The sequence below is a fragment of the Gekko japonicus genome, unplaced genomic scaffold, assembly GCF_001447785.1.
Source record: "Gekko japonicus isolate JY-2015 unplaced genomic scaffold, Gekko_japonicus_V1.1 scaffold1178, whole genome shotgun sequence".
Classification (NCBI taxonomy): Eukaryota; Metazoa; Chordata; class Lepidosauria; order Squamata; family Gekkonidae; genus Gekko; species Gekko japonicus.
The window spans coordinates 579994-592403 of NW_015160247.1; the positions used below are offsets into that span (position 1 = coordinate 579994).

Here is a 12410-nt window from a genome sequence, read left to right on the forward strand (position 1 = left end):
GTGCAAGCAAGGTGGAGGCCGTGGGGCTGATCCCCCATGGGGTGGCTGGGTGGTGGCCACACTTGGGGGTGGGGCTTGGGGGCATCCCTGCCCACCCCCAGAACACCCCCCAAATTCCCCCCGCCAGTGCAACAAGGTTTAGGTGATTAAGGTTTAAGGGAGATTAAGGTTTAAACTCCCCAGCAGGGCAGTCTTGCTTCCCCCCTTTGCTTTCCACACAGTCTGCACCCTTCGGCATCAACAGCCTCTACCCCTTACTGGCTCATTCCATTGCTAGCTAGGGGTTACACAATCAGCACTCCAAGCAACAGGAAAGCAAAGGTCAAACAATGGAACACCTGGAGTGCCATCTGAAGCCATGTTTCTCTTTCGTTTCCCAATGTACCAGCAGGGGGCCAGGAAACGGAAACTTAACTTCTGTCTGTGGGGGCGTGGCTTGTTAGCAGGAAATACTGCATGCAATTTGTTGCTACTCAACTGCTCTTCCTTACTGGTGTCAGCTGCCATCTGTGGTTAGCCTCCCTTCCTCCCCAGGGTTATAAGAAGCGAGATCCTCTCAGAAGGAAAGCATTCTGCGGTGAGAGGAGAACAGCACAGAGGTCTCACTGTTTACTTGACTCTCCAGGGAAGGAGTGGGTTGGAACTGATGGAACAGATGTTGCCAGGAGAGAAGGCGGGTGTTAGGAGAAGTGGAAGATAATTTTTGCTTCCTGTGTTGGCATCTTTTGTTCATATGGGAAGAGTTTGCCTCGAAAGCTGCCTTACCTGCCTGTCACTCTGTTGGCCAGGGAAAGGGGTGGGGGTTTTTTTTGCCGTCATGTCTCAGCCAGGTTATGATGACCTTGTAGGATTTTCAAGGCAATAGATGTTCAGAGGTGGCTTGCCATTGCCTTGCTCGGCATAACAGCCCTGGACTTCCCTGGTGGTCTCCCATCCAAGTGCTGACCAGGGTTGACCCTGCTTAGCTTCTGAGATCTGCCAAGCTTAAGCTAGCCTGGGCTGTCCGGGTTGGGGCAATGGTAGGGGATGCAATTCCCAGCTGGCTGGAATTTAGGGTTTGGTGGAGCATCTAAGTAAGTGGCTCCCTTCCCCCTCCCCCATTTATTGCAAGCCTCTTATGTCCTTTTCCTTAGATAGCAGTCTGCACTCCTTGAACTTTTCTTGGATTGCATCTCCCTGCTGGGAAGAGTTTTCCCTCCTCAGTGCCTGTCCTGTAGTGGTTAAGGGCAAACCTTAAGAGTTGTGCAGAATCTACGGGACTTCTGTTAGGTTAAGGTTTCTCAGGTCAGAAAAAAGCTTGCGTTTTAGCAGCTGCAACTAAACTTCGAAGAATCGTAAACTGGACTGTGAATGACAGCTGTGACTCTGCACATATGTTCATTATTGAAAGCAGTGTTATTTTTGAACAGACATGTCCAGGCTTGGTATCGAAGTTTCCTGTATGGGGAGTGTTTAATGGACTGATTTTATTATCTCCTTGGTTTTCTAGATGGTGTCTTCCACATAGTGATGATCTCCTGTAGTTTCTTGTTGCCAGCTAATGGGGCATCGGTGTAATCAGAGCAATGAAAAGGGCTAGGAACTTATTTGGGGGGGGGGGAATCCAGCAATACCTGGATCACTATAATGCTATAGCAATTAATCTTTTAGGTCCTTTCCGCATTTGCCTGCCACTCCAGATTTTCTGTGTTCAGTTTGAAGCAATGTGAAGTCCACAGCAAAATAGCATCCAAATAACCCGGGGCAATAGCAGGCTGAAACCAGGATGGCCACTGAAGGGAGGTAATGTAATGCAGAATGGCGCGCTGGGAGTGCGGGAGAGGACAGAATAAAAAAAGGTTGGATTCGATTTTAGTGCAGAATTGCCTGGTGGACACCACGGTGAACATGGGTTAAAAGGAGAGTGCAGAAAGGGCCCCAGTTTCCCTGAATGTCCAGTTTTCATTTCTAAAAAGGGTTTATATTTAGGGGGAAGGAAATGGTGGCTGTGGGGGAATGGGGTAGAAAAAATGGTGCCTCAGTGGTCGATAGCTCTGGGCAACAGAAGGTAGGGAAATGCTGCGTACCCACAGGAAAAATTGGAGCAGAGGAAACTTAGAAAGAAAATGGATGCTCAACAAAGCTGTGAGGAAGTTCAGGAATCATTTGTGGTAGTTGGGAGCCCAAACAAAAAGCACATGTGGAAGTCACCAAAGTAAGGAAATGGGCTGAGATGGCTTGTCTTTAATACTGGTTTTGCCTAAGTGGGTTTTTAGGCCTCTCTGCAATTTCTTGAAACTTCTCATGGGAAAAGTTACTTTAGTTCAGTTTTGCAACTGACTTTTTCTTTCTGGGCTTCCTTGGAGAAAACGTGGTTTATGTTAGAGAATTCTGTTTTTCCTTGTAATGTCGGTGTATTCATACTGATACTTACTGCAGTGTGTCTCTGGGTTTCTAGTTGAGCTCAATTTCTATTAATTTGTTTGTCTCATGCACAGTTTATCAGACCCGAAGTAAAAGAAGAATAAAAAAATGGGTGAGTGCTTCAGAGTTCCTTCATCTAAAATACTGTTTTGTATCCCCCACCCCCATGGCTTTTCTTTCCTTCCCCCATAGTCTATATGGTCATGAGATCAACCCATTAATGACACTCCTCCCTACCCCCAAGGTAAAATGACCTTAAGATTGGTTCAGGAAAGGGGTACTATTAGCTGAACAATTTATTTTAGTGCATAACACATCCAAATCCCCATAAGCCAGACATCCAACAGGTAGAGCAGTTGTTATTATTCAAACCCCCTCTGCTTGGTGGGATTGAGACTGGGACAAAGGCAGGCTGCCTCCAGCAGTGGCCTGCCCTTGTCCTGTAACTTAGGAAAATACAGGCCTGTGTTTCAGTCTGTCTCCCGTAGCCAGTTTCTCCTCCTGCCCCTTGTGAAACACAAGCGGGTGAGACTTCCAGAGGGTAGCCATGTCGGCCTGCAGTGAAACAGTGAGATACGAGTCCAGGAGCACCCTTAGTGACCAGGATGTGAGCTCTGGAGCCTCAAAGCTCCTTTCCTCAGACGGGAGTAGAGATGGAGATCTCAGAGTCCTTTTATTCCAGTCTGAAGGCGGGAGGGGTGTTGTAAAAGAATGCAGAGAGGTGCCGTGAATATTGCAATCAGTTTGATTAGAGCAGAGGGGAAATGCCTGTGGGGGGCAGATAATAATCAGTGTCTGTAGTGGGGAAAGAATCCTCTGTCCCTATTCAACCCATTGTTCTGGATTTGTAAACGAACTCAAGTTCAGCAACCTCGTTTAGTAATTCCCCCTTGAAATTTCTTTGTTTGAGAGCTGCTGCTCTTAGGTCAACAATGGATGACCTGGAAGATTAAAATGTTTTCCCACTGGCTTTTGAGTTTTGTGTTTTTTATTGTCAAATTTGTGTCCATTTATTTTTTTGCACAGGGACTGGCCTGTTTGTCTGATGTAGAGAGTGGATATCCACTCTGACAAAACAATAACCAGACCTAACAATACCAGCCATACCATCTCAGGTTCATTCGCTTGTTTATCTCCCAACATGACATATGCCATCAAATTTCAGCGATGCCCCTCCAGGTCATTCCATTGCTGACCTTAGCTTATACCCTGAAACTCTGCTTGGTCTCTGAGATGCTACTAGACTCGAATCAAACTGTTTTACAAGCTGGTGAGGGACATCAGGAGCAGGAACTGATGGGGTTCAAAACAAATTTGGAAGAAGTAAGGAATCCACTAGGAATACTGTCATGGCAGCCCCTAACCCTGAGTGACTGCTGAACAATGTGTGTTAATACTCTTTCTCTGTGAAGTTGCTATGGATTTTTTTGGTTTCCTCTGGAATAGCTCCCAAAATAACAACCAGTCATTTGCTTTATGACAGCAGAGTTGACATTGACAACCTAACACTGTCCTGTGTTTTTCCCCATTAACCAGTTTGTCCAGAATGGGGCAATAGCAATGTGACTGATTTCCCCCATCTTCATGTGAGCTGTAACACAGATTGTCTGGTGCTCCTCTTTAAACGGAATGTATTAGGGTCTATTTATGCTACCATAGAACTTGTTTCTCCCGCAGTTTCTGCAGCTAGAGAATTACGATGCATAATGTCATGCCAATATCAGTTTGACCAATTTTCATAAACTAAATTAACATTATGGGCCAATCCAGATCTAAAAATTGGGAAGAATTTTGTGTGTGTGGAAGGCTTAGACAGGTTTTTTTTTTTAATAGACTATGATGATGAGGTTTTGTCATTTTCTCAGCTGAGGTCTGCTGTTTGTTCTCTGCTGAATGGCAGTATTTACAACTGCAGCTTCTGTTGGTGTCTAAATAGGCCCTGCAGTACTAAGTGTTCCAGAGTCTCCCTTACTCCTGTAAAATATCATTGAATCAATGCAGAAAATGATACCTACAATATTTGGTTATAAATATTTGATGCTAATTAATCAATGAAATGCATATTGTCAGGAATTAATGGAGTAAACATCTATATCGCCCTATTTGCCAAAGTAATGTGATATGACCCTAAATTTTATACTTCTTGTTCCTATGGATCTCAAGCTGCAACTTATTCAGCAAAAAATTATGTTTAGGATATATTGGAGACCACAGTGCCTTTTGAGTAAAAGACTAAGTAAAGTGTCTGCTGGCATTGAAACTTACATGACACATTTCTTAATCATATCCCCTGGGTATGTCCAGTCGCTTTGGGTGTGTCCAGTTATTCACTTTTTTGGAGGAAGTAATTACTCGTATCTGTTTTGTTTTAAAGTATTCATTGATCCGTGAGGATGTTTATGTGTACTTGCATGTTTCCTGGGGACTAACTGATGGTCAACAGAAATGGACCCTCCGTTCCCTTTGCTGTTGTTTTTTGCCATTAAGTCACAGCCAACTTGGAGCTGCGGTGCACTCAAGTGGTTAAGACGCTGAACTGCAGGCTGTGGAAGGTCAGTAGTTCAGCAGTTCGAGACCCGGGTGCCGCATGACGGAGTGAGCTCCCGTCTCTAGTTCCAGCTCCTGCCAACCTAGCAGTTCGAAAGCAAGAAACTGCAAGTAGATAAATAGGTACAGCTTCAGTGGGAAGGTAACAGCGTTCCGTGTGCCTTGGTGTTTAGTCATGCCGGCCACATGACCACGGAAACGTCTTCGGACAGCGCTGGCTCTTCGGCTTTGAAATGGAGATGAGCACCGCAACCCTAGAGTTGGACTCAACTGGCTTTCAAGCAAGGGAACCTTTACCTTTACGTTTACACGGCCAACTTATGGCAACCCTGTAGGGTTTTCAAGGCAAGAGGCCCTCAGAGCTGAGTTGCCATTGCCTGCCTCCATGTCACAGCCCTGGTATTCCTTGGAGGTTTCCCATCCAAATATTTACCCGGGCCAGCCCCGCTTAGCTTCTGAGATCTGAAGAGATTGGGCTAGCCAGCAATGGTGGCAAGTCTGCACATAAGCATCTATAAAGGGTTTCTAAATATCTAAAAATATGTTCATACGCAGTTGTTGTCTATATGATGTTCAAACGTTGATAAGGTTTTAAGGCTGTCAATCCATTCGGTTATGGGAGATGGGCATTTATCTCTCCGGTGTTGTAATTCACACTAAACAATCCACTTTTAGTGCACTTTCCAACTGGGTTTTACTGTGTGAACTGGCAAAATCCAGTTGGAAAGTGCATTGAAAGTAGATTTTTCTTTTAGTGTGTGTGACTGCAGCCCTAGTTTGCCAAATCAAAGTTCAGATTCCCCCCCCCCCCCCCCCCCCCTTTCCCCTCCGGTTGGGGGCAAGAAGGGGTAGAGACTGTTTTTGTCACGTTGCCTCCAGGCCTAATAACAGGGGTTGGTAAAACTGCAAAGTCAAGCTTAGTTAAATCCGTCTGTCTGTGTGTCGTAGCCGCCCCAGTCTGAATTGGCGAGGGGCCCTCCATGGCTGCAGTTCTAAAATGGGTGGGCAGGTCTGCTTGTTTGGCCCAGAAAGAAAAGCTTTGGGGAAGTGTACTTTACCCCTGAATCAGTTTTAATTCAGAAAGCATGCTCTGGCTGAGATCCGGTTGACACCAGGCTTGCTAGCTGAAGCTCTTACCTTGTCCCTTGTGCTCATATCTTGAATATCTCTTGCTCAAATATCTTTCCATAATTGCAGTCTTGCCTGGAATAATGCTCGGAGCCGTGGCTGGCTTGGGTAAGTTGTAGGTTTGTTACCTCTAAATGGCATTATCTCTATATCTAATAATGAGGGGGGGGGCATCTGTGGATACTTAAATACACATCTGGACAAAGCTGATAAAAACTAATTCACCACCATCTTCTTCCTTGATGGCGGGGGTGGGGGGAGGTGAGAAGCTTTGGCAGGCCCAACAGCAGAGGCCAGGAGTCATGCGCAGGCTCACTGGCATCAGTGCTGGGGGGAGGGACAAGCCACAGCAGCTGGGGGTCGCCAGGAGGAGAGAGAGAGGGAAGGGAAAAGTGAAGTCCTTGAGGGTTCCTGACCATGAAAGTGGGTTTGACTCAGTGGCCTGGCCAGCACCACACAACTGGGGCAGATAAATGTCGGTTCACTGTTGGGCGGGAAGGAAGCAGGAGAAGGGGAGAAGCTGTGGAGCTTTCAGGAAAGGGGAAGAGGAAACAGTGGGTCAGGGGAAAATGAGATGCCTCCCACAAGTCCTTGCAGGTTCCTGCTTGTATTTATATAGTATTATCATTGCCGACGAAAGTGTTCATTGTCGCAGCAAATGCAGTGGCCATCACTGCTTGATCCATTAGGCCAAGTGGCAGTGGTGGTTTGGGGCATTCTTAGATGGGAAGGATCTGGCTACAGGTGTTAGTGCCTTACTGGCACAGTATTAGACTTCAACAGTATCCGGTCTTCTTATTGTGTTAAGGAGCTGCATGTGGGCCAGACCCTGGGTGCCAGATTGCTGAGAGGGGCAAGCTGTCAGCAGCAGGGTTCATCAGCAGTGGTTTCAGGCATAATCAAGACGCTGGTCCTTACTCTAATCCCACATCAAGGACACCACAGGTTATGTTGTGTGGCCTTACCAGGAAGCTGAAGTCATCTTCTGGGATTTGACAGTGGGGGTACACAGAGCAAGAAGAACGGCCACAAGATGCAGTACCAGACATTTAGAAGGGAGGGGGGCCGTCTGTCTTCTCAGTACTTTCACAGCTGCCGAGAGGTCTTTATAAAAAGCCTCTTTTAAGTTTAGATTGTACTATAAAAGACCTTTTAAAAGGATTTCCTTGGCTAATGAGCAACTTGCAAGTTGCAACTGTTTTCTTGACAGCCGTCCAGTTTTATTACGGGTTGTGTCTTCCTGCTGTTCTCATTTTGTTGTAATCTGTTGTGAGCTGCCAGGAGGTCCTCGCAAGATAGCAAGTATTAAGCACACTGTAACTAATATTGCACTTTTGGACGGCAGCAGCCACAGCCGCGGTCCCACCACTTGCTGGGCTGCTGGGTTTTACTGGAGCTGGAATTGCAGCTGGATCCACAGCTGCAGGCTGGATGTCGACCTCTGCCATTGCCAGCGGTGGAGGAGTGGCTGCCGGGAGCCTCGTGGCCGTGCTGCAGTCAATCGGTATGTCTCCTCAGTCACTTTGTGATGAACCAAGGGTTTGTGCTAATGATGAGAATGACACCTAATTCACGAGTGTCTCTCAGAGTGCATTAATGTTCTGTTTTTCATTTCGCTTGGTTACCACGTTTTGTTTCATCATTTCCCCACAGCTTTGTCGACAAGCTTCCTAAAAGCTGCTTTCCCTCAATTTTTTAAAAATGGCTTGATTTTGGGTTTTTGCCAGTCTATAAAGCAGTTTCTTATTACCTTGCCATTTTGTTTTGGTGTGGGATGGGTGGTGATTTTTAAAAGATTTGCGTGCCAGTGATGTACTGCGCACATGGTAAAAGAACCTGCAATGGCTGATCCTAACGCAGACAACAAGCAGCTGTGCCTCTTCTCCTCAGTCCCACTGGGAACATTCCTTCAAAGAGCATGCCCACCCGTCAGCCAGTCCCTCTCACTTCTTCTGCAGCATGGCTCTTCCCCTGTGCCTTCCTTTTTAACCTCTCCCCGCTGAGTGTTGTACTTCTTGTCTACCCCCCTGCCATGCCACCCTGTTCTTCAGCTCGCCTTCTCCATCCTCTCCCTCAGCTCAGCACAGAGATACACATGGCTTGCCCCTGCCTGCCTCATAAGTGTGTGCGTGCACGCCCACTGTGTGCTCTTGCCTCTTGGTCGCTGGTTGTGTCATTTGTTTTGCCAAGGCCACCCCTGCCTGTGCACCAGTCCATCCTCAGCCTGAAGCTGTGAGACACAAAAGCTCAGGAACAGAACTGATAATCAGAAGGCTCATCAATTACTGAAGACTGTGTCTGCCTGCCTTCTATCCCCCCCCACCTTCTCCCTCACTCCCTCTTCCATACCCGCCCTTCACAAACAGGACAACAAAACAGCGTAAGGGCACTTTGAAGAACCTTAACCATTAATTTACAAGTCAACATCACTTTAGTCATGTCATCAGGCATAATCATAGCTGTGCAGAATACTTCAGCTACTGTCTGTAATTCAAAAAGGGATGGAAAGACAGGACAGCCAATCAAAACAACCAGTCACATTTGGGAAAGCAGATAACCAACCGAAGGCCATATTTGTATGCAAGCGGTGATTTGCCAGTGGGCTTCTTGAGGTGGTAACCAATTAAGCAACTCAGTGATATAGCGCTATAGCGCAAGTGCCAAAAAACGGGGGAAATGCTGCAAACTGAAGGTAGGATGCACATGGGGAAGTTCCACATAAAAACTGGCAGTGAGGACTGATTGCCCCAAACATGCTATGATCGGAGGCAAGTAAAAAGCAGATCAAGGCTGCAGACTAGAAGATCTCACAGCAATATGTTCTCTCGCTTCTCACCCCAGGTGCTGCAGGTATGTCAGCAGCTACCTACGTTGCAGGGGCAGCAGGCGGAGCAACTGGAGGAGCGCTCCTGGTTGCCCTTCTCTAAAGAAAGCTGGAAGAGTCCTTCTAGGCTCTGCAGAGGAAGAGTGCCGTGCTGCCTGCTTCTGGATGAGCCTTGGCTAATACCTAAGAAGAAATCCGTTCTAACGTGAAGAGGTGCATGCTACTTGTCTTCGCTGGCACAGAAAAATCTATTTTCAGGTTTCTGTTTCTTCCTTGCAGTTTTTTCACTTCAACTCTTTAAGGGTGTATCTATATGGGAGCTTCTCTTGCTATAGTCTCAGTAGCTTCATGCCGGGATGGAAAAAATGCTGTGTTGTGAGGGGTAGTAGTGCCTGTTATAATGCTAGACTTAAATTCTGTGGAAATAAATAATGTAATGTGATCCTGGGCCTCCCGAGAGGGAGAAAAAGTGTACCATGAAACTCCTGTCTTATGGAAGGTGGTCCAATACAGTTAATGGAGAGAGATGGGTTGAAGAACTTGTTATGCAAATGGCGAGCAATTCTGTATTTGTGTTGGTAAACTGTAACACCTTTTAATTGTCAAGTCGGAACAAGACCATTTTGGGGCGACTGCCTATTTATAATTGTGCCTATGTTTGGATGCATTGTAAGGGTTATTTGAAATCATAAAAGATTATCCCATTTTCTCAAGATGGAGCTATACATCACCATACCAATCATGCAGGATACTCAGCACTAACATTGTAAACGTCTGACTTAAAAAAAATAAAGATATGTAGCAATATGGCTAATATTGAGTGAAACATACTGAAATATATAATGAAAGGAAGAAAATCTTCAACTTTTACAAAAATCAACTAATTGTATGGTTGTATCCTGGCAACAGGGGCACTTTCCTCCCTGGCAGACCAAGGCAGCAGGGTAATGAGGTCGCTCTGATCCACTCTGGAGCTCTGGGCAGAGAAAGCCTCAACATGAAGCTACCATAGGAGGTTGTGGTTAGGGAAAGCAACAATATTATTCTTTGAACAACTTCCATGTGAACTTTCCATTCGACTTTCTCCTCCCTCGCCAACATCTTTTTTTCCTAGTTAGATTTGAGTCCAGCAATATTTTGGAGACATAAGCAATGCTCCCTCTAAGCTGTGGAGTCTTGTGAGCAAAAAATTCTACTTTGTGAGCTACTGGCATTAAAGTTGTGAGCGAGCGATTTGGCTCCTGCATGAATTAGTTTGCTCTGGAGCCATCCTCCCTGAGCTAGGACAAAAAAATGTGTGAGCCAGTGGCTAGAAAACTGTGAGCTAGCTCACACTAACTCAGCTTAGAGGGAACACTGGACGTAAGCTTTCGGAAGTCAAAGGGAGCTTTGACTTTCAGAAGTTCATACCCCAAGAGTTGGTCTCTCAGTTGCTGTCAAGGCCGCCCTGCCTTGTTCTGAGTGAACTGTTCCCGTCTCAGACCCGAGACCCTGGAACAAGACCCTCCTTTGATCATGTCACCAAGATTACCAGTTGACATACAGCAACAAAACACTAGAAAGCTAAATAAGCTTATAGAAAAGGGGGTTTAAAACAATATAGTTTTGGTGAAGGTTCAAAGTACATAACAACATGAAAGCTAATTTCCTAAGTACTTCACTGAGGTTTCTTACGGTGTGGATATTAAGTTCTTGAAGCACTGGCAGACACAGTTCAAAGCCAAGCAGCACAAGAGGGTTGCCAAGTTTGTCCCTGTAACTTAAGCTGGTGGGACAAGGATGGGATGTTTGCTCAGTGAACATGGATGAAACCCCGAAGCATGTGCAGAAGCTCAGATCAGCTGCATCCATCACATGCTGCAACTGGCTGTCATCATTAGCCAGCTACTTCTAGTGCTCGCAGTGGTCACATATGCTACCCTAGACTCTTGAGGAAGCAGTCATTTTAGTGGTACATTTCCCCAGGCTTCTATGGTTCCTATGACATTTCAATCAGCATCTCAACGATCGGCACAGACTTGTTTTTCTATCACCTCAGGTGCTATATATACACTCCTTCACCTTCCACTCTGCACCTGATGACAGATACCTCCCTTGGGTGTTGGGGGCACTCACGGCAATACAGATTTCATCAGTCAACCCTGATGTTCACAGGAGAGGAAGCACCACATCAACCTGGAGCTTCTGGCAATGTACAAATCATTCTGTGCTTTATTCCCCAGGCTGCAGGGCAAGGTAATACAGATGGCCAGTGATAACATGGCCACCATCAATGTTCCCTCTAAGCTGTGGTGTCTTGTGAGCAAAAATTCTACTTTGTGAGCTACTGGCATTCAAGCTGTGAGCGAGCAATTTGACTACTGCATAAATTACTTTGCTCTGGAGCCATCCTTCCTGAGCTAAGACAAAAATCTGTGAGCCGGAGGGTAAAAAACTGTGTGCTAGCTCACACTACCTCAGCTTAGAGGGAATACTGGTGGCCACCATGTATTACTCCAACAAATATGGTGCCACTACATTGCACACATCCTGGACAGCCTTGTCTGATGCCTATGGAAGAGAGGCCTCAGATATGAACCCCCATCCGTATTCAGGTTTCAGGGGAACACAATATCCAAGCTGATGCTCTTAGATTCAGGACATGGCGGCCCATGAGAAGACATTCATATACAGTTTAACAGAATTCTGTGTTTCATCAGTGGGACACGCATGAGGTCAAATCAAGGATCTTCAATTCTGCAACCAGGGAGGTTGCATGTCCCTGGGAGCTGTCCTATATATACATCAAGATGCCTGTTCTATGCATTCCCCTTTTTAGCAAGGTAACAGAGAAGAAGACAGGGATCACACAGGCAGCATTCCGATCACAGCACACTGGCCATGCCAAGTGTGGTTCAGAAAGGTTCCAGCTGTTGTCCCACTTGCCAAGGGTGCCAGACTTCCTGTCCAACATAATAGCAGGAAGTCTAGAGAAACCTCACTAGTTGCAGATGTCCTGCAACTAGTGGCCTGAAGGATTCAACTCAATCCCAGAGACATGGAGAGAGAGATAATGGTAAACACGAGGAAGCCACCCACCAGACATTCTTATGAGTGCAAGCTCTTCATTACCTTCACTTCCCAGCATGGGTGAGGTCTATCTGTCTTGACACTGATATCCCTCCTACACTATGTACTCAACCTCGAGTCTCTAGGTTTGGCACACTCATCCTTTAGGCTGCCCATCTGGCTGCCATCCCAGCTTCTCAATCACTTACACAAGGAAGCTTGCTGTTCACCTATAGTGAAGCAGTTCTTTCAGGGTCCTGTTTGGCACTATCCTTGAATTAAATCTGTGTTCCACGCATGGGACCTGCTGTTTATCCTTACCCATATGATGGAAAGCCCATCAAACCACTGCTTGTGTGACTGTCTTCTTTCTTTTTAAGTAATTTGGGGGGAGAGGAATCCCTTCTACTAGAAGGACATCCGTGCTTCCTGACCTGAGATATGATCCTCCATTTTCCCA

General features: G+C 46.2%; 1 protein-coding gene across 1 annotated transcript; it reads left to right on the forward strand.

Annotated features, from left to right (window-relative positions):
- Positions 1–572: 572 nt before the first annotated feature.
- Positions 573–9900, forward strand: LOC107112739 (interferon alpha-inducible protein 27-like protein 2). The gene is made up of 5 exons (XM_015413932.1): positions 573–599; positions 2478–2515; positions 6148–6186; positions 7424–7582; positions 8920–9900. The coding sequence occupies exons 2-5, from the start codon at positions 2512–2514 to the stop codon at positions 9003–9005; spliced, it is 288 nt and encodes a 95-aa protein (XP_015269418.1). The 5' UTR covers positions 573–599; positions 2478–2511; the 3' UTR covers positions 9006–9900.
- Positions 9901–12410: the final 2510 nt, after the last annotated feature.